The sequence below is a fragment of the Microcaecilia unicolor genome, chromosome 6, assembly GCF_901765095.1.
Source record: "Microcaecilia unicolor chromosome 6, aMicUni1.1, whole genome shotgun sequence".
Taxonomy (NCBI): domain Eukaryota; kingdom Metazoa; phylum Chordata; class Amphibia; order Gymnophiona; family Siphonopidae; genus Microcaecilia; species Microcaecilia unicolor.
The window spans coordinates 185,434,966-185,458,156 of NC_044036.1; the positions used below are offsets into that span (position 1 = coordinate 185,434,966).

Here is a 23,191-nt window from a genome sequence, read left to right on the forward strand (position 1 = left end):
TTGTCGCAATGCTTTGTTACAAAGTGACTTTTCTTCCATGACCTCACAAGCTTAAAAAAAAAAAAATGAATGTCAAGTTGATGGGGTGTGTGGAAGAAACAGAGAAGTGCATAGAACAAGAAGCAGTAGTCATGGAACTCCATGCAACCACAACAAATGAGCAAAAGGACCACATAGATATTCTGAGTCAAATGGAGGACGGAGAACAAATCATGGAGGCATAATGTGTGAATTTGGGGTATCCCCGACATGGAGGAATATCGTGATGCTGAAAAGTTAGTACAGAGAACTTACAGGGTGGTGACTGACAAGAGAAGAGCCAGGAGACAGACAGGCTGCCAGCGTTGTGCAGGTGAACAAAGCTCATAGGGGCTGAAGAAAGGGGACTTATCTAAGGATATAGTGGTATGCCTTCACACAAACTCTACCGGACATTGGATTTTCTCTTCTCTCTCTTTGTATGTCATTGGGGACCTTATCTTTAGGTTCACATATGCAGCTCACTGTCTTGAGGACTGGTCTGGCTAGAGCAAGCCTTGGGAAATGAAACCAGCCAATGAGGAGGTGCTGCCATTTTGTGACACAGGATCCTGAGTCTGTGTCATGTCTGTCATAAAAGATTTACAGCTGTTATTTTACCTTCCTTTTGGCTCAGGGTCAGTTAGAGGAATTTATCCTTGGTTATGTGAACCAAGCTTTCTGATACATTTTCCCTAATGAGATAAAGTATTAGTTATTATAAACTTTTATAATGAAACTACTGCTAAAAAAATATAATCAGTTCATGCTTTTGTTCAGTTTTTGCTGTGCCATTATAAATTATGCGCACAGAACTATTTTCTCTCTCAGCCTTCCTATTGCTAGAGAAAAGTATAAACCTGAAACAGGGATGGGTATAAATTTTTCCTGGGCACTGCACACCTCCCTACGCTAAACCCTGCAGAGATATTACTCGAAGATATCGAGCAAGATTGGTCCTTGGTTTGATCCTTGAAGCTCTCCACTGCTTGCCTTTCTTTCCTCTGAATAAATTGGCCAACCAGCTTCTAATCTCTTCATAAAGCCCAATAAATAAAAATAATCCAGTTCAAACTAACTTCAGGCTGCTCATCTTTTTATGAGCTTCCTGTAGAACAGTATTAAAGGCTTTGCTGAAATCCCAGTGGACCACATCCAGCACATGCCCTCAATCTAATTCTGTGGTCCTATTTAGTTTCTTTAAGTCTGGAAAGCTGGATCACAAAGCACAACGAGAGGACTTAACTGATCTATAGCCCAGAGAACAGCAAAGAACATAACTAGCATGGGTATGCCAGCATTCTCAAAGTTGTGAATAATTACAACGAAGGAAACAGTGACAAGATGAACACTTAAACATAGAAGATTTTATACAACAGCAATCTTTATTAACCATCTTATAAAATTTGACAGATACCAAGTGAAGTACATAGCATATACACAACAAAAAGGTTAATTTCAGTCCAAGAACTATGAATAGGCACTAAATATAGGACAATAAAAATATCCAAACAAACCATACATATTATATGAATATTTAGTTGGAGAATGCAAAACCAGAAACCATTCAAGTCTGGTCATTAGGTTATCCACAGTGAATATTCATATAGTGTTCATAGCGCAGGGGTGACCAACCACAGGCATTAAGGGCCACAACCCAGTCAACCTTTCAAGATTGATAATAAATCTGCATGAGATTGATCTGCATGTACTGCTTCCATTGTGCGTATTCATTGTGGAAATCTTGAAAACCCGACTGGGTTGTGGCCCTCAAAGACTGGTTGCCCACCCCTGTTCTAGTGTATACCGTGTTTATAATTTTTTTCATCCTATATTACATTTTTTTTTAGTTTCTGCTCTTCTGGTTTCACCGTTCTAACAGAACCTTCTAAACCTGTCCTGGGGACTCCACTGTTAATTGAGTCTTCAGAATATGCACAATACAGCACATACCGAGTTTCCAGTGCAAACTAATTTTTCTCATACACATTCATAGAAGACATCCTGAAAACTTAAGTGGCTGTGAGATTCCAAGGACAGGTATGACTAGCCAAGTACTAGCGCACCCAGTCATTTTCTATAAACTACAGGACCTAAATTAGGGTGTAGTACTCTGACATATTTTCCAGAGAATAACAAGCCACTTAACTATTTAGGAACTTACATCGTTTAACTACATTTTCAGCCCCATATTTTTTAATTAACTTCTTTCTGACCTTTGTATCTTTTTCCTCTAAAAGCACGTCATCCTGACAGGTCCAGATGGGGTACCCATCAGCACGTTTCCTGTTTTTCAGAAAGTATCTTGTGGCTTCCAGTTCACCACTGTTTTTCAGAAAGGCTTGTGTAATAACTGACAAACTGAAGCCAAACTCCTCCATCAATCCTTGAATGCACCTTTTGAGCGTCTCTACCTCAGTCTCAGGCGCTCTTGCTGGTGGATGGGGATCAGTAACGGCTGAGTCCTCAGTCGTTACACTCTTCGGTCCATCTGTCTCTTTCATAGGTTGTGGTTCAGGGCTTACCTCTTTCTCGGTATCCTTCCCATGAGGCAAAGTTTCTGCTATTGTTTCATATTCTACCTGAAGAAAGTAATAGGAATGATTTAGCTATAAAAGCCATCATCATGCAAACAAATGAAATATCTGCTATATATTCACTAAGTGCTACATTTTTATAAAAATAATTGATTGCTTGTGTATATAGTTTCAATGCAAGCCCTTCTCCAAACCTTTCATCAACTTGAGCAGCAGCCAAATGTTACAAATTTTCATCTGATTCAATGTATCAAAACAGATATGATACTGCATATGTGACTGTATTTCCTGTCCACAGAAGTCATTTGATCTAGATAGTGAGGACTGTGACACTGCACCATATATTGCTCGGTATAAATACGATTAGTTGGAACTCAACATCATATTACATCATAAGACTCCTGAGGAAGGCACTCCGGCGCCGAAACACGGCTGTGTTGAGTCAAATTTTTTTAATGTTATTAATAAACGTCTTTTAACCATATGTCTTTCTCTCTGTTTGGAAAGAGCTTATCTTCCCCACTCCTTCTCTGTCTTGCACTGCATATGTGACAACAGTGGTGCCGGTGACAAAACAGGGATAGAGTGTGCGGGGCTGCTCTGCTCATACATGCAGCTATTGGTCCTGCCTCCCTCTGATCTGGGGCAAAGCCAGCGGCTGAGAGAGTGAGCAGGGTGGCCCCATGATCATTTTACCACTGTAGCACCAAGGAGCAGGGTGTCAGGTGAGAGTGGGGATATCCTTGTGTACCTTCTGCGCTTAATGTTTGGGGGTGCCATGGCACCCATGGCTTCCCCTGGTTCCAATGCCTATGAATTTGATATACCACCCAAAGGCCTACATACAGGCAACTAAGCCCTGGGATTTCTGCCAGTTACTTGTGACCTGGATTGGCCACTGTTGGAATCCGATTAATTAACGACTACTTGCCTTTAGAAAAATGCTGAAAGCTCATCTCTTTAAGTAAGCCTATCCTAATGTCCCAACCTAATCTTACCAACCTCCACTCCCAATTCTGTTCTGAATTAGATAACGACCCCATCATTGGTTTTACTTACCCCACCTCCCCATTCCCCCTCTACTCATCCCATCCTTCTCTTCTCCCCTTTATTTTATCCCTCCTTACCCCTTTTCTCCCAAATTATACTATCCTATCCTGTCTACCCTCTCTTATACTAATCATACATTATCAAGATCAACTTTTTTTTGTTGCATTTGTACCCCGCGCTTTCCCACTCATAGCAGGTTCAATGCAGCTTACATATTGTATACAGGTACTTAGAACCTGTATACAATATGTAATCATACACTATCAAGTACAACTTATAATGTTTTGAAATTTCTATTATATGACTTTGTATTTCAAATTACTATGTAAGCCGCATTGAGCCTGCATTGTGTGGGAAAGTGCAGGGTACAAATGTAATAACTAAATAAAGCAGCATACTGGGATAGATGGACCACTGATCTGACTCCGTAATCCGTTTGGCTATTCTTATGTTCTTATGGTGTGTGATATTAGTACTCCAAAATAGAGTTGCATGGGGACAGAAATCTAACCTGTCCCCTGTACTAAAATAATCTAACCTATCCCTTTGTATTTTGAGCACTTTATTTTTCCATTTGATTTTGTCCGTGTCTTCTGATTTTTTTTTCCTGCCTTTCCAATGTCTTCTGCATTTCTTCTTTCTCCATGTCTGCTATCCATCTTCTGTATGTCCCTATCTGTCCTGCCAGCACCTCTCTTCTGTGTCCCTGTTCTTGTTTACTACTCGTGTGTCCAACCTATCTCCTCCAGTCCCCGTTGCCCCTCCTCAGCTTTCACCCAACCCAGTCTCTCGCTCCCTCCCCAGCTTTCACTTCTCTAATGTCCCCTTCCTAGCCTTCCCCTAGTCTCTCTGTGGCCTCCCTCCATCCTTCCCACTATCTCTCATGGCCCCCCTCCAGCCATTACTGTGATACGGGGAGCGATAATTGCCTTTTTAAGTGCTAGAAAGAAGCAATTGGCGCAAGGGATTATTGACTTTAGAGCAGAAGTTGAAGGCTGCTAGGTGCCAATTATATAGCTCATCCCACACCCTGTGCCTTTGAAACTTTACAAGCAACAAGATTTGCACTAAATTCATACATACACGAACACACATCTAGATTAATGTAAACATAATTTATTTATTTAGATTTTACTCACACCTTTTTCAGTAGTAGCTCAAGGTGAGTTACATTCAGGTACACTGGATATTTCCATAGATATTTTCGGTTTGAAAATAAGGCAGGGAAATTACTGGCTTGAGTGACTCGTGCATGGGAAGGCCACAGATATATTCCAACAATTAAAACACCAAAGGGGGGGCATAACGTCCAACATGAAGGAAACTGCAGCGGTTTTTGTTGCTCATTTTTATGCTCTGTACGCTGAGAGGGCAGACTCCGACAACAACCACACATATCCTAACATACCTTCAGCGGTTGGGTATATCTTGTTTGTCCTCTACACTCAGGGACTCTCACAATAACCCTATTACGGCCAAGGAAGTGCAGGTAGCGGTCAAGGCTCTCAAGCTGGGATCAGCACCGGGTCCCAACGGATTGACAGGGGAGTTTTACAAATTGTTGCAACCTCACTTGGTAGGACCATTGGTTAGCTTTTTTCAGGCAGTAGTCGAATCTCAACACCTCCCCTCTTTATAAAAATACCATATTGGTTAGTCTTCTACTTACACCTGCTTGTCCACAGGAGTTACTGTCCAATATCACTTATAAATGTGGACTGAAAATTTTTTCCTAGCTATATCATACTGTCAATGGTGAGAGGTCCCTATGTTAGTGACTAGCTGGGACGTAAAAACGTGCCTTTGACCAGGTTCTCTGGCTGTTCTTATTTGAAACCCTTACCTATATGGGTATTTCTGGGTGGTTCTATCAGGCAGTGGAGACTCTCTATGCAGACTCTCAGGCAGCCTTTTTTGTCAATGGAGTCTGAACTGAGACCTTTCCAATTTGTTGTGGAACATGGCAGGGCTGCCCTTTATCCCCATTACTTTAGAACACCTTCCATGCACAATACGGAATAATGTACAACTTGAAGGAGTGACCATTCGAGGGCAGACTGTCAAAGCCCTAGCCTTTGCTGATGATCTCCTTTCAACTCTAATGAATCTTCGGTCCTCACTCTCAACACTCCTAGACTTACTGCAGAATTATGGAAAACTATCATAATTTCTCTTCAATATGGAGAATTTGCAGGCCCTTCCCTCTGACCCCGGGATACGGATGACTTGACATGGGGAGTTCCCACTTAATCGGGTGGAAGGGGGTCTTAAGTACTTAGGGATCTTCATCCCTGTAGCACTCTCCGAGCTCTATGAGAGAAATATATTACATCATTATTGTCCACCATGAGGGGCATGCTGGAGATCTAGCGTGCCTACCCGATTTCACTCCTGGAGCGAATACCTTTGTATAATATGATCATTGTGCCCAAGTGGTTATACACTCTGCAGCAGTTCCTCCTGTATCTGCGAATGAAAGGAGCAAATGATTAATAGACTACTGCAAGTTTACTTATGGCAGGGAAAGTGCGCCCGCTGTTCCATCCCAGTGCTGCAGAAGCCCAGATCTCACGGGGGTTAGGTCTTTTAAATATACGGTATTTAAATGTTGCCTGCATTATGAGGCACATTAATGACTGGTATCAGGGTAGAGGTGATTAGAGATGAATTTATTTTCTAATGTACATTTTAGTTGGCACATCCACACTGGTCGTACTTCCACATTCTTGAAAGCTAATGCTTTTGTGCAAATGGCGTGGGCTGCTTGGCGTGGTATTTGCAAACAATTTCTCTGCAGCAGTGACTCCATACCTGGCTTTACAACATAACCCTGATTTTCCACAGGGTACAGGATTTGGCAGTTCTTGCATGCTGGACAACACTTGGAATACACTACTTGTCACAACTGCTGCTGGACGACAGGAAGTTGCAATCCTTTGCCACTTTGCAGGATAAACACTCTTCCGGACACAGATCGATTTGCATATGTACAACTAGGGCACTATATACGGAACCTACCTTGGACTGAGTATGTGAAGATGCTCAAGAAACCTTGAACAAGGCCCTTACTTTAAGCTCACAGAACCGCGTACCCTTGGCATATCAACAGAAATATTTGTAAGACACTACAGAGGATTTAAAATCACACCCAACTGGCCACGCAGTGGACTGAGGATTTGTTGATTGCCATCTCGGTGCAACAATTACAAAAGCTCTTTGTCATCAGTGTACAGCTCTACACCTAATGTTTCTTTGTGGAAGTTACAATACAAATTTGTCTTGAGACTATATACAGTGGGGGAAATAAGTATTTGATCCCTTGCTGATTTTGTAAGTTTGCCCACTGACAAAGACATGAGCAGCCCATAATTGAAGGGTAGGTTATTGGTAACAGTGAGAGATAGCACATCACAAATTAAATCCGGAAAATCACATTGTGGAAAGTATATGAATTTATTTGCATTCTGCAGAGGGAAATAAGTATTTAATCCCTCTGGCAAACAAGACCTAATACTTGGTGGCAAAACCCTTGTTGGCAAGCACAGCGGTCAGACGTCTTCTGTAGTTGATGATGAGGTTTGCACACATGTCAGGAGGAATTTTGGTCCACTCCTCTTTGCAGATCATCTCTAAATCATTAAGAGTTCTGGGCTGTCGCTTGGTAACTCGCAGCTTCAGCTCCCTCCATAAGTTTTCAATGGGATTAAGGTCTGGTGACTGGCTAGGCCACTCCATGACCCTAATGTGCTTCTTCCTGAGCCACTCCTTTGTTGCCTTGGCTGTATGTTTTGGGTCATTGTCGTGCTGGAAGACCCAGCCACGACCCATTTTTAAGGCCCTGGCGGAGGGAAGGAGGTTGTCACTCAGAATTGTACGGTACATGGCCCCATCCATTCTCCCATTGATGCGGTGAAGTAGTCCTGTGCCCTTAGCAGAGAAACACCCCCAAAACATAACATTTCCACCTCCATGCTTGACAGTGGGGACGGTGTTCTTTGGGTCATAGGCAGCATTTCTCTTCCTCCAAACACGGCGAGTTGAGTTCATGCCAAAGAGCTCAATTTTTGTCTCATCTGACCACAGCACCTTCTCCCAATCACTCTCGGCATCATCCAGGTGTTCACTGGCAAACTTCAGACGGGCCGTCACATGTGCCTTCCGGAGCAGGGGGACCTTGCGGGCACTGCAGGATTGCAATCCGTTATGTCGTAATGTGTTACCAATGGTTTTCGTGGTGACAGTGGTCCCAGCTGCCTTGAGATCATTGACAAGTTCCCCCCTTGTAGTTGTAGGCTGATTTCTAACCTTCCTCATGATCAAGGATACCCCACGAGGTGAGATTTTGCGTGGAGCCCCAGATCTTTGTCGATTGACAGTCATTTTGTACTTCTTCCATTTTCTTACTATGGCACCAACAGTTGTCTCCTTCTCGCCCAGCGTCTTACTGATGGTTTTGTAGCCCATTCCAGCCTTGTGCAGGTGTATGATCTTGTCCCTGACATCCTTAGACAGCTCCTTGCTCTTGGCCATTTTGTAGAGGTTAGAGTCTGACTGATTCACTGAGTCTGTGGACAGGTGTCTTTCATACAGGTGACCATTGCCGACAGCTGTCTGTCATGCAGGTAACGAGTTGATTTGGAGCATCTACCTGGTCTGTAGGGGCCAGATCTCTTACTGGTTGGTGGGGGATCAAATACTTATTTCCCTCTGCAGAATGCAAATAAATTCATATACTTTCCACAATGTGATTTTCCGGATTTAATTTGTGATGTGCTATCTCTCACTGTTACCAATAACCTACCCTTCAATTATGGGCTGCTCATGTCTTTGTCAGTGGGCAAACTTACAAAATCAGCAAGGGATCAAATACTTATTTCCCCCACTGTATTTCACCACACTGAGCCTGAAGGGTGAATTTTGTAGCCTTGGCAGAGTGCCCAAAATGTCAGCATTCTCCCGCAATGCTAGGCCATATGTTCTGGAGCTGTCCTGTGGTCCTTGCATTCTAGACTCAGGTCATGCAAGTAACTATGGCCCAATGGGCTTGCCCACCAACTGGCTCCCATCCCCTTGTTTAAGGATTACAGTTCATCTGCTCCTGCACCTCCGGGATTGCTGGCCTTTCTCCGCTGACAGGTCCTCATGGCAAAAAAAAAATCATTTTACAGCACTGGCAGGACACCACTTCGCCTTGCCTTTCCTTTCCAGTTGGAGGTCGCAGATGATCACATTACTCTCTATGAAAAGACTGGGGATTCAGGACACATCAGTCAAAGGGAAAAGTTTCCAGCATTGTTGGGAAAGATTTTGGTCCACACTACAGTAGGCAGCCCATAACCATATTCTTCATTGACTTTGGACTTATTTTTAGCTTCCACATGCAGCCAACGGGATTGGTTCAGGGAAGGGGGGGTGGGTGGGTGGGATGGGGTGAGGGCTGTTTTGCTCTGTAAATTCTGTTCACTGATGTGATACTGATGGCATCTCTGTATATGCAAAGTGCATGGTTAACTTACATTATTTGAATAAACAAGATATACACGGAAATCCCCCCCCCCCAGCTACATTATACCACTATCTCATTGGGGGGGGGGGGGGGAACAGGGGTATAACCATGAAAAATCACTAAAGAAAAAGTTATTAAGTGTGACTAACAGCAAATAATCCTATATGCAGCCTATCCATCTCCTTCTTGACTTGGAGTTGAAGTCACAGGGTTAAACACGTTCTTTGCATCTAAAAATGCTTCTTAGCTGCTCTGGACCATAAAAAAAAAACCATAACTAATTGTCAAATATTTTACAAGACATCTGCAGGGATATCTTAGAAAAAAAAAGGTACCTCCCAGGCCACGTGCTTCTTCACTTAATCAAGAACATTGCCAGTTATTCTTGTCTATAACTCTAATAAAATCAAGATAGATTGAAATTTCTTTCCAAGAATAAAGTCTTAGACTTTTCAAAAGTATAAATGTATAATCAGATTGACATTTTGTTCAAAGACCATGACTGTCCCCAAGTAACCACTTCTGAGACTGTAAGGGGCCCATTTACAAAGGGCAAGAGGGGGAAGGTCAACTTGCGGGTTGGGAACTGAGGGGAGTTTAGGTGAACTAAGTGATCTAATGGGTAACTACGTAGGTAGGGCAAGTAGTTCTTATGGTTGAAGTTGTTAAGACGAGAGGGGTAGGAGGGTGGGGGGAAGGGGATGGTTTCAAGGATGGGTTTATGCTTAAGCTTGATAGAAGGTAGGCGAGCTCGTGATCTTGGGTTATAAATACACGAGGTATAGATCTAGATAATACAATAACCTATGGATGTTTGTTTTCCATTGTATGTTGTGGAAATATTACATAAAGAAAATGTTGGATTTCCTGTTATGGTATTCTGCCATTATGCTTATAATAAAGATTACTAACTTACAAAGGGCAAAAAATGGAATACCATGGGATGTGCTGAAGCGTCCTGCATTAAATTTCAATTTCAAGATGTGCTTGCGCTACTCACGTGCTACAAAATAAATTTTTTTTGCAGTGGGAGCGTGTCTGGGGGGGCAGAGAGTGGGCGTATTCTGTGCTAATTAGTTACCGCAGAGCTACACTGCCATGCACTAACTGATTAGTGTGTGAGCCCTTACCACCGACAAAATAAATGGTGATAAGGGCTCATGCACTAATTTATTTTAAGGGCCACATTGCATTGAAGACAGTGATCCTGGATGGCCAGGCCCTCAGTTAGTCAGCATATGTCGCATCACAAAACAGAAGCAGAAGAAACACAGTGGAAGCCTTCCTCACAAACAAACTGTAATCGTAGCTGAACAGGGAAGATCACCTCATTCTCTGTCATTTATTTTTGTTTTCTGGAAAACTAAACCACTGGTTCCCAAACCTAGACCTGAAAGTACCCCAGTCAGTCAGGTTTTCAGGATATCCACAAGGCTTCAGAAGAGACCCCAGGAGCCCCAATGTGTCCAGGCAAAGGGGACCTTGCAACAAACCCGCCTGAACCAAGCTCCTGAAGTGCTGCAGGGTGCAAGGAATCCAAACTCTGAAAGTTTGCAGCAGCCTGCTCATCTGGCGCGTCGGCGGGAAGGATCAAGATGGTGTGTGCTCCTGGCGTGTCAGTGCAGGAAAACTGCTTCCACCGCTGAAATACTGCCATAATTACTGAGGCCCTAAGCACACCCCATGGGGCAGAGACCCACCACCGAATGGTGCTTTCCACATCAGAAGCAGCACTTGATTGTTTCAGCAGTCATGCTCCCTGCATACTTGTCAACAACCGCCGACTGCTCAAAGGGAAGGAAAACAAATCTCACTACAGCCATAAAATCAAGTGCGTGTCTCCTCTGTCGTGATCATCTCAGGGCAGGATCAGCCAACAGCATGATGCACTCAACTCCTGTGCAGGACAGTCAGGTCCCTGCACTGTCTGCCTGAGCAGTCTTTTTTTTTTTTTTTACGAGGAAGGTAGAGCCCAAAAGATAGCTAGGAGGAGAAAGCAACGCTGGGGTGAGGAAGTGACCCCAAAGATGGCGCCTACTGGCCAAACCAGCCCAGGAGGCCCTCAAGGGATGCCCAGTCTCCCAAAGTCTTCTTGCAATTTTTCATAATCCTCTTGCAATTTAACAACTTGGTGTCATCAGCAAATTTAATTACCTCACTAGTTATTCCAATCTCTAGATCATTTAGTCATGTGGGAGTGCGGGAATACTGTACAGTATTATAAGTTAAGTTAGCTGGGTGATCAGCTAACCCATTTAAAAGGTCCTGGGGGAAGAAACACTGCAGTTCCGCCATTTCCACTGACAGTTCTAGGGAAAAGAAGTGAGGTAGAGAGGTTGGAGAGAGTTGTGGGAGGGGAAAAAAAAAATCTCGAGGAAGAACAAAGTGAAAAAAAGGGAGATAAGCAAAACAAATAACATACGAAAGTGAGCCAAATAAGAAAATAATAACAAAATAAGTGAAAACTGTAAGAAGCAAAGCAAAAAAGTACCTGCATCACGTATACTGCTTTACTACTAACATTAGATGAATTTACCAAGACTATGATTTATACCTCAAATTCTTGGTTAGCAATCTCAAAAATGTGAAGGATTCCTTCCTCTGCTGGTGGTTTTTCTGCTGCTTTCTTTTGAACCTTCAAGCCTTGGTCACCATTCAATTTATTTTCCTCCAGCATTTTAGCACCTTTCTTCTGGTGAAATTCTGCTGCAAACAGAAAATATTCAGTTGATTGTAAACTACCTTAACAAAGGATATTAAAGACAAAAGTGCCTAAGATTTGCCTCATGGCCAAATATTGTATGGCATCTCGATCTCCCTCTCCCTAGAATCAGTATGAAAAGAGCCACGTTGCACTCCTTTTTCTTAAATTAATCATTTTGTTAATAAAGGATAACAAGTCTTACATGCCTTGGAGAGGGGGTGAATTAATTATTGAGAGAAATTTTGGATTATTCAAGTCAACGTGATCCCAATATTAAGTTTACGTCAAACATAGGTGGACACCAAGTGCAGTTTTTGGATACTTTGATAAGTTTTGACCATGGGCAATTTCACATTCAGGCTTATAAAATATCTACAGATAGGAACACAGTTTTCATCCTAAAAAACTTACCGGTAATATCATTCCAGTGAGTCAATTTATAAGACTGAAAAGGTTATGTACACATAATTCACAGTATGTACAAGCATACAGTATGTATAATAGATTTCAGAATAGGGGTGGCCTCATACACTGAAAATAAGGACCAATATTTCATAACTGCATTTTGCAATCCTTGGACCTGTGTACCATTTCTTGTTAATAGCCAACAGCACTGAGCATTGCCTACATGCCTTCTTAACCACCCCTATTCTGAAATCTATTATACATACTCTCGAAGAGGGCCATCAGGAATGTCCCACTCCGTCATCATCATGCAGGTAAGTGCCTTGTATGAGAGGAAAATGCTTGGGGGGCCCAAAAAGCCCCTCCAGCAAAGGGTCCCCTTCCACAGGATTCAAATCCATGGTCCGCACCATGGAGAGAGAAGTAATAACCATCAATGAGAAGAGACAACTAGTCTTTCTGAAAGAGCCAGATAATGTGGGACCATTCCTCCTCCAGCTCTGGGGGCAGGGGACCCTCTGCATTGGAATCCAGAAGGGACAGGGAGGAAGTCCAGGAGGACCTCCGAACTCCCCATAGCTGCCTTCAAAGGTACTGGCACTTCCAGAAGCACACCTTTTGCCCTGAACTATTTCAGCTCCAGAATGCCCCCCCAAGAGGAGGGGCCCCACCATCCGCCATCAGGGCCTGCTTGACCATCTGAGTCAAGCTCTGAAGTCAAAAGCTACCTATGGCCTTCCCCAGCAGAAGAGACCAAGGGGGTAGGGGACAAGAGGTAAAAAAAAGAACAGGTTCCTGCTGCATTAAAACAGCTTCAGAAGAAACCTGTGAAGAGAAAATGGCCACGGTTCCTGCCCACTGGAATTCACGACCACATGGCAGGTGCAACGCGGGAGGGGGGAGGGCTGAGATTCCCTCAGCCAGAAGTCCGGGCAGCCCCGATGCTCCTCGAGCTTTCCTAGGGTACTAACCGGGGAAACCCCTCACTCGCAAGTAAATGGGATTTTGAGTTCTGTGCTGCTCATTCTTTTTTCAGATATTTTAAAGCTGCAGTAGCAATAAAAGTCAGTTCTATTCCCTAACACAGGGAGGAGCTAACAGGCCCCCCCCCCAAAAAAAAAAAAGAACCTAGAGTTGCAGAGGAGCATGGTCCAAGGGCACTGAGCCTGAAGCCACAACCAGTAGCCAAACTCCACACTCGACTAGGCAGACACAGAACAAATCCATAAGCCTAGGAGAGGGTCTCAGGCTCAATCACACTGCGCAGTCATGACTAGCAAAGCAGGGAGCTAGGCCAGAGACTCAGGGGCACTGAACTGCAACCTACCAACTGCTGAAGGTAGAGAAAAATACTGTAATCTTCCAGGGATCACCACTACTTATACCAGTGATGTCACTGGTAGAATTCATCTTTAACTCCACCTGCTTTTAGAAAGGGATAACAACTCATTTGTGCAAAACGGTTGAGCCAACGCCGAGAAATAATTCATTATAAGAACAAAAGCATTGCCATACTGGGACAAACCGAAGGTCCATCAAGCCCAGCATCCTGTTTCCAACAGTGGCCAATCCAGGCCACAAGAGTGGAGGAGTGGCCTAGTGGTTAGGGTGGTGGACTTTGGTCCTGGGGAACTGAGTTTGATTCCCGGCACAGGCAGCTCCTTGTGACTCTGGGCAAGTCACTTAACCCTCCATTGCCTGCCGCATTGAGCCTGCCATGAGTGGGAAAGCGCGGGGTACAAATGTAACAAACAACAAAAAAAAAGTACCTAGCAAGATCCCAAAACAGTACAATACATTTTATGCTGCTTATCCTAGAAATAAGCAGTGGGTTTTCTCCATCTTAGTAAGGGCTTATGGACTTTTCTTTTAGGAAGCTATTTAAACCTTTTATAAACCCCGCTAAGTGCTTTTGGATGAAGAAATATTTTCTCCAATTTGTTTTAAATTTACTACTTTGTAGCTTCATTGTGTGCCCCCAAGTCCTAGTATTTTTGGAAAGAGTAAACAAGCAATTCACATCTACCCATTCCACTCCACTCAATATTTTATATACCTCCATCCTATCTCCCCTCAGCCATCTTTTCTCCAAGCTGAAAAGCCTAGCCGCTTCAGCCTTTAGGGAAGTCGTCCCATCCCCTTTATCATTTTTGTTGCCCTTCTCTGTACCTTTTCTAATTCCGCTATATCTTTTTTGAGATGCGGTTACCAGAATTGCACACAGTATTCGAGGTGTGATCGTACCATGGAGTAATGCACCGGCATTATAATATTCTCATTTTTGTTTTCCATTCCTTTCTTAATACCTAACATTCTATTTGCTTTCTTAGCCACCACCGCACACTGAGTAGAAGGTTTCAACTATTACCAATGATGACACCTAGATCCTTTTCCCTGATCGGTGACTCCTAATTTGAAACCTTGCATCACACAGTTAAAGTTCAGGTTCCTCTTTCCCACAAGCATCACTTTGCACTTGCTCACATTATGTTTCAATCCCCTCATCCTTCTCAAACACTCTCCCTCTTAAACAATCCTTCAGTAAGCTCGTACCCTGTGCACCAATATCAAAAAGCAGCAGTTGTTCTCCTATGGCCCACAGCTTGCCCTGGGATTGGTAGCATGGAATGTTGCTACTATTTGGGTTTCTGCCAGGTACCTGTGACCCGGATTGGCCGCTGTTGGAAATAGGATACTGGGCTAGATGGACCATTGGTCTGACCCAGAATGGCTATTCTTATGTTCTTATGATGAGCACAGGTCCCTTTTATCTGTGTAGTAGGATTAGCTTAATGGTTAGTGCAGTGGCCTGAGAAGCTGGAGAGCTGAGTTCGATTCCAATTGCAGGTCCTTGTGACTCTGGGCAAATCACTTAACTCTCCATTGCCCCAAGTACAAAATAAGTACCTTCATATAATTTGTAAACCACTTTGATTGTAACCACATAAAGGCGGTATATCAAATCTCATCCCTACAGCCTCCCCATTGGCCTCTGAAACCATAAAAGAGTCGAACCCTGTCTTATAACAAGACAACAAATAATTAGATCTATGATTTTTGAAGATTAGTTGGAAAGACATGATTGCAAATAAGGATACATAAGATGACAAAGCGGAAATTCCCCAACACAAGATCCAGTTTAAAGGGAAAAGATTTGTTCCAAATTTCATGTAGTTACTGGTTAATCTAGTACTAGAGGGCAAAAGAAAGAGGACAGAAGACTGTAGTCAGTAAGGACATTATATTTATTTATGTTTAAATCTGTTTTTATTGAGTAAGAGCAATACAATCCGTGGAATATATAGATAACACATCTAGATACCTAAAAAAACAGGGCACCTGTGCATCCACTCTTTGTAAACATTTTTCTTTTCCCCCCTCCCTCCCTGTTTGCCACATCCCTTCTACAGTACCCAACAAACAACAATAGAAAACAATAGTTTTGATTCCCAACTTATTTCGGATAACCCTCCCACCCTCCTCTTACCTCCCCAGACTTAACACCCTCTTTCCTTTCTCTTATCTCCTCATACATAGCAGCGGACTTAAAAGTTCAGTAAGTGGCTTCTTGCCGCGGCGGTCATAGTATCCCAAAATGGTGACCATCTCTGTTGAAACCCCTTGCCCATCTTGGAATCTAAGTCTTGTACAGCCATGCGTTCCATGCGCAACAGGAGCACCATACGAGTACGCCATTGCCGCAAGGTGGGGCATTGGTATGACAACCATTCAGTTAAGATCGCTTGCTTGCCAACAATTATGGCCCTTAATGCGAATGCAGTGTATCCTTTTCTGGGTTTTTTCCCCAGGTTGGGGCAACCAAAAAGTAGAGACGAGTCACAGTGCCATTGTTGTCCCCATATTTTGGCAACATAGGCTATAATCAGTTTCCAAAACTTCTGGATACCAGCACAAGACCAGAACATATGGCCCAATGTTGCCCCAGCTGCTCCACACTTTGCACATTCTCCCCAGGGTGAGAGTCCCATATGAAATGCTCTCTTAGGAGGTATATGCAAACACAAGACCATCTTAAATTGTAGCTCCCAATGTGCGGCCAGAGTCGTAACTCTTCTTATCTGCAAAATGTGGGTTTTCGATTGCTGTGACGTAACTGGTACCTGCAAATCTATTTCCCATAGTTGTGCCAGTCTGTGATATTCCAACTCTGGGGCTGTGTCTCGTATGTGTCTATGATGATAAGACATTGGCACTTTCTGTTGTGATTCCAACGAAAAGGCAGATGAAAGTTCTTCCTGCGCATCTTCCGTCAATGATGTCCAGGGTAGAGATGCAGTGTAATGACTCAATTGTCTATAATAAAAACTATCACTATCTGACAGTCCAAATTCTGCTTGTAATTCTGAAAACACTCGAACACGACCCTCTCTAGTTAACACATGCAATAAATATATAATGCCTTTGTTTTGCCATTTTCGAAATACTGAGTACATTTGACCAGGAGGAAAAGCATGATTATCACATATGTGCAAAAATGGTGTTACCTTCGCAGAGAAGTGGTGCAAGCGTCATATCCAACCCCATGTCACCTTTGCTGTTGTCATTATCCCAGAGTGTTTCAGGGGGTATGGCATGGGTACACCAGTATTATGTAAATAGTTGCTGAAATGTATCCCCGGGGAAAGACCTAACTCTAAGGTTGTGTTGGTGTAATCACTGGTGTTCCTATACCAATCGTTTGTGTGTCTCATTCCACTGGCAATGTTAAGGAATCTTAAGTTTAAAAGCCCTAAGCCTCCATATTCCACTGGTATACTTAAAGAAGAAACAGAGAGGTGGGCTTTTTTCCCTTTCCAGAGAAATTTCTGCAGTTGTTGATTCAAAGTTCTTTCGTCCCCCCTTCTCAAATATAATGGGATGGTTTGAAAAATATATATCCATCTGGGGGCTATAATCATATTAAACAAGGCTATTCACCCTAACAGGGACACAGGGAGCGCACTCCAAGCCTGCATACTCAATTTAGTGTCAGTGAGCAACCTTTGCAAGTTAAGTTCGTATAATTGCGACAGGTCCGCTGATATACGGATTCCTAGGTATTTGATAGAGTTTGTTTCCCAAGTCAGGGGAAAGTTAGATTTCCAGTCATGGTGGGTTCCCTTAACTATTTCCAGGGCAGATGATTTGGCCAGATTTAGTTTAAAACCTGAGATCCGTCCATATATGTTTATTTCTTGTAGAAGTATATCCATAGACCTAGGTGGGTCTGTCACAGTCAACAACAAATCGTCGGCAAAAGCCAATACTTTTACTTGTTGACCAGCCACCGAGACACCTTTAATACCTTTTTGATTCATAATTGTACGTAGGAATGGCTCTAGTGAGATTACAAACAAAGCAGGGGAGAGGGGGCAACCCTGTCGAGTTCCTCTCTGGATCCTGAACCCTTCCTCTCGCACACCATTGACCGGGACCCGTGCTCCAGGTTCACAATAGAGAGCTTAAATAGCTTGCAAAAACCATCCTGATATCCCCATAGCATCCAGGGTATGAAATAAATATCCCCAGTGCACCCTATCGAACGCCTTTTCGGCGTCTAGGCTCAACACTACAGAGGGGTCCCGCCGTTCCTGACAGGATGCCATAGCAAGTAATAAACGTCTGACATTATGTGTGGCTTGTCTATTTCGGACGAATCCCACTTGCTCAGAGTTTATCAATTTAGGTAGGTACTGTGCAAGCCTCTCGGCCAATATCCCAGCCAATAGTTTAGTGTCAACATTCAATAATGATATTGGTCTAAAGTCCTCTGCTCTGTTCAGCGGTTTTCCGGGCTTTGGTAGCAATGTAATGAGCGCAGTGTTAGCGTGTAGGGGAAAGCTGCCTTTAGTGATCACTTCTTCAAAGTATTCTAACAACGCTACCTGTGCTTCCAAGGGCATTGTCTTAAAATATTCCCCTGAATACCCATCTGGTCCCGGGGCAGTACGCATCTTTAATCGTTTAATGGCTTGTTGCAGCTCATCCATGGTTAAGGGGGCGTTAAGCATTGCCTGCTCATCACTTGTCAACTTTGCAAGCCCTGCTTTATCTAAGTAATCCTGTACCACTGACATATCTAGCGCCTCACCATAAGAATAGTGAGGCAAAATATTTGCTAAAAATGTTCCCAATTTCTTGTTGCGAGGAAGTGGGTTTGCCTCTTTTATCCTGCAGTGTAGCAACCACCCGGGGCCCTCCCCAATTCTTTATTACTCTGGCTAATAACCGCCCCGTTTTATTGCCAAATTGGTGTAACTTCAATTTATAATACATCGCCGATCTGGTCTCGCATTCATGAATTAAGGTATTCAGGGTGATCTGCATTGTTTTCAGCTTTTCTAAGGTTTGTGGCGTGGGCCTGTGCACATGTGCTCGCTTGGCTCTAAGAAATTGTTTTTCCAAATGGAGAATGTTTGCTGCCTTACGCTTCTTTCTTACATTACAGTAAGCTATAATATCTCCTCTTATGACTGCTTTCGAGGCAGACCAGTACAAGATGGGATCCGCCTGCACATGCTCTCTATTATTATACGCGTAGTCACCCCATTTACTTGACAGATATTTTTGGAAAGCGGGTTCCATATATAGGTATACTGGGTATCTCCATCCTGCCCCCCCCCCTCAGCTCTGTCCCCGGGTGCCTCAAGGTCTAGCCACACCAGCGCATGGGCTGATATCTCTTCTGGTCCAATATGGGCTGCCCATACCCGCGAAAACATGGATCGCTCTACCAGGATGTAATCTAGTCGCGCTAAAGTACCATGTGCGCGTGATCTGTGCGTATAATCCTTCTCTCCAGGATGCGGTGCCCGCCACGCATCTACTAAATTTAATGTTCTCGCAAGCATTTTTAATTCTCCCGCCCTCTGCCCAGAATAGTGTGCTGAGGTCGGATTTGTGGAGTCCTCCTTTGGGTCTAAGACTAAGTTAAAGTCTCCCATAACCAGCAACTTATCCGTTTTGTGCTGAAGGCAGCTGCTTCCTAGGGATTGGTAAAACTTCCTATCACCGTCATTAGGGCCATATACTCCTACCAGCAAGAACTCAGAACCTTGTGCCCACACCTTCAATATTATGGTTCTACCATGTCCCCCCCTCTCCACCACTGTTACCTTAGCCGCTAACCCTTTTCGAAAAAGGATCGCTATACCTCCCTTACGCCCCTTAGCGTCCACAGCATAGCAATCCCCCACCCAAGACCTTTGCAACTTAGTATGTTCCACTGCATTTAGGCGCGTTTCCTGTAAGCAAGCTATATCGGCCTTGTGCCTTCTGAGAGCGGTCAATATCTTATTCCTTTTTATTGGGGACGTTATTCCCCCCACATTCCAAGATATTATTTTAATTGGCATATCTCCATATTGGCGCTAATATTCCAACTGCCCTGCTCTCTACAATGTTCTTTTGCATAACCATATAGGTGTCTAATTCCAACAGAACTTCTACCTGCCGCTTACATGTGTACTCCGCCGGCAAGAACACCCGCCAGCTCCCAATGCTAAAAGTTAGGAAAGAGTCTCCCCTCCCATTCCCCCCACCCCCTCCCACTCCTTTACCTCCCAAACCGTGCAAGTACCCTGCTTCATGCACCCGATCTAGTCAGGCGCTGAAGCTAAGACCCCAGTGTATACCTGAGACCCCGAGCTCCACAATACAATTAACATTATACAGCATACATACATTTTGTTCATATAACATGAAAGCAATGTGTTCCCCACAGAGCGCTCCACCACTTTGTAATTTTTAAAGTCCCATATCAGACAGCGTCAAAAATTTTTTGTTCTATTAAGAACTTTTTTGCATCAGCTGGTGTGTTGAAAGTCTGCCATGCCTCGTGCACATGTACTTTCAGCTGGGCGGGGTATTGGAGCGCGAAACGAACATTCTTTTGCACCAACTTTGAGCAGAGTGTATGGTATTGCTTCCTTTTTTCTTGTACAAGCGTAGAAAAATCCTGAAAAATCAAAATGTTCTTGTTATTGTATTTCAACGAGTCGCGTTTGAGTTTAAAACCTTGGAGAATTTCAACTTTGTGCCGATAATTTAAGAGTTTAGCAATGACCACAAGCGGGCGGCCTCGATCTTCCAGCCGACGGCCCATGCGGTGCGCCCTTTCTACAACTACTGGGCCCATCGTGTCCGTAAGTGCTAGTTCTTTGGACAGCCAATTTTCTAACCAAGTCTCTAGATTTCTCTCAGGCAGCGCTTCGTCCAATCCGACGATTCGGATGTTATTCCTGCGCGCCCTATTTTCATAGTCATCGAGCAAATTCCTCTGCTCTGCAAGCTGACGTTGCAAGTTAGCTATGTCTGGGCCGTATCCACGAGAGTCGTCCTCCACCGCTGAGACTCGTGTCTCCAGGTCTCCCACGCAGATTCCCATCCCATCCAGCGCAGTCTGGTACGATTCCAGTTTATTAGTGAGTGCTACCCACTTAGGTTCCCAGGCCTTCTCGACTGCCAAGGTAAGTTGCGTTAATTGGGCTTCTGTGAACGCGGGCCCAGGAACCATGGCCTCTTCCGCCATTTTAACATCCCCGCTACTCACTTTGCTCTTGTCTTTCTTCACTGATTTTTGAGCCATATCTGCCGGTAGCGCTTTTAAGTATTTTTCCATATACGGGAGCGATTCCGTAGGTTCCACCACTGTATTTATAACTTTAGTGGAGATCAGGGTCTCGGAGCTTCAGCAACGCGCTGCTTCCTAGCTCATGACGTCACCGGAAGTCTCATTGTATTTATTTATTTGCAGTATTTGTATCCCCCATTTTCCCACACACTAGCAGGCTCAATGTAGCTTTCAAGACACCGTATTGGGTCGATGTTAAACAAATACAATCAGAAATAGGGTAAGGGAAGTTAGAGGTAGATGGGAACAATAAATGACAAAGGAAATAAGAAATAACATTGGTCAATAATATAATGGTCAAGATCTGAAACATGTTGAAAGGCAGACTAAATTGGTGCACCACAGCTGCCAACCTTTAGAAGACAGCACCTGACAATTCTTGCTTGTATATGGGGCCTCAATCTATAATGGTAATTCCCACCTGTTCTGACATTTCCCAGAATAAAGATAAACGGTAGGTTTACCACAGTTTAAACATGTACTAGTGTAAGAGCTATAATGTCTGTTTGCTTTCTGTGCCATCTTACCAGCAACTTTGTCTGGAAGTTCCTCAGTGATACATGTGTCCTCCTGTGATGGCTGGGCAGCAGGTAAGTGGATGCTTGTGGTACCTTGAAGTGATGTTTCCATCTTGGGCTGTAGAGGGCAGGTTCCAGTCTGAATTTCCTTCTTATTCTTAGGCTGCTGTGGGAACTGGGAAGAGTGGGTATTAAGGACCTGGTACGACTGCTCACGGTGCCATAGCTGCTTGAGATAGCGATCACGCATGGCCTGCCAGGAATGGCCAGTCAGCTGCAGCTGCTCCATTTTCTTCCATATGGCATTACCAGAGCATGCACTCTCAGGAGCAGCGTGGTCCCGCAGATATCTCAGGATAGTCATATCCTCTGCCTGGGAGAAAGTAGTGCGGCCTGATCGCCGGAAGCTTGGCAGTTCTCGAGTACAGGAGCTAGATACACTCCCTGCCACTCTTGCCTCTTCTTGAAGTCGATAGGCACAAAGGTCCAGTTTCTCATTGCGCTCCACACAATCTGTGATGTAGCGAGTGGAAATGTAAGTGCAACCAGTGGCTTCGGTTTCCCTGGCTGCTCCTAGAGGGAGCGACTCCCCAGGATCCCAAAGCAGCACGGCATCTGGCTCCTGTGTTCGGCACATCACACCTCCGCCATGCAGGATCAGTGGGTAGAGCTGGAGTTTGGCAGTACTTGGACGCAGGTAAAAACGCAGGGGGCTGCCATTCTCATTTAGAAATAGTGTACGTGAATGACTGAAACTTGCAGCCATCATGGGACCTCAGCCGCTGTTAAGTGTTATGGGAGATGCATATCCACTGGGGCTGCTCTCTGCTCTGGAGAAAAGAAGTTGGGTGGGGAAGGGAGAAAAGACGATTACAGTTAAAGAAAAAATTAGAATACATACATTTTCTCTGGGGTAACATATGAAAGTGAAACATGGACACAACAGACCATAAATTTTTCTTTGGGTCTAGGAGCCACCAAATTGGAGGGAGAGGGAAGGAAGAGATGCAGAGAATGAGAGTTCTCAGCAACTGGAGACGTCAGCTGTGGCCCAGGGGCCTCAAATTTGCCTCCCAGGCAACATCCCTTGGCCAGACAGCAGAAACAACTAATATGGAAGCAGAGGAGGAGGAGAAGAGGCAAGCTGATCTGCAGGCATCCCCTTCCCATCTCAATCTCACAGGTGTACTCCAGACCCTTTTTTCACCTGGTTCTAATCACTCATCCAAGCTCAACCAGGTCTGGGAGGAACACCAGAAACCTGGAAGCAGGCATTAGGTCAACTACACTGTGCAGATGCAGCCTGCAGAGCTGGCTGAAAGACCAGGGACCAGGAGCTCCAGCCTGAACAACCTACCATCTGCTGGAGGTAGAGAAAATACTGGAGGTTTTACACTGAGCGCCAGTGGTTCACTGGAAAAGATCAGTTTTCTCTCCTCCATCTGCTGATTGGAAGGGATAACACCCGTTATTCAGACAACCAGGAAACAAAATTTAAGGTAGTTCAATAAAAATGTATTTTCTGTAGTTTTCTTGAAGACTTAGACTACTGGGGCAGTAGTGTGTCAATTCTCCAACTTTTCTTTTTTTTTGTACTTTAACTTTACTATTGAGTTTTTAAGTTTATATTTTATGTCCTATAAGATACATAGTTCCTCTCTTTTTAGACTTTAATGTAAACTATTTTGACACCTGATATAACGTGGTATATCAAAAATGTAACAAACACTGTCCTAGTAAATTCAAGGATTGCGTTAAGCTTATATTTTATGTCCTATAAGAAGATACATAGTTCCTCTCTTTTTCAACTTTTTTTTTTAT

At 43.9% G+C, this 23,191-nt stretch overlaps 1 protein-coding gene across 4 annotated transcripts in view; it reads right to left on the bottom strand.

Annotated features, from left to right (window-relative positions):
• Positions 1-1,795: 1,795 nt before the first annotated feature.
• The window catches only part of TERF2IP (TERF2 interacting protein), a 43,952-nt gene continuing 22,556 nt past the window's right edge, over positions 1,796-23,191 (bottom strand). For 2 of the 4 annotated variants that reach the window (XM_030206328.1, XM_030206330.1), the window contains exons 2-4: positions 21,380-22,200; positions 11,666-11,817; positions 1,796-2,600 (exon numbers count right to left, since the gene is read on the bottom strand). In XM_030206328.1, coding sequence (XP_030062188.1) covers positions 2,163-2,600; positions 11,666-11,817; positions 21,380-22,139 — 1,350 coding nt within the window. In that variant the 5' untranslated portion in view covers positions 22,140-22,200 and the 3' untranslated portion in view covers positions 1,796-2,162. The remainder of the gene's footprint in view (positions 2,601-11,665; positions 11,818-21,379; positions 22,201-23,191) is intronic. The other 2 variants (XM_030206332.1, XM_030206329.1) reach the window with 2 other exon arrangements.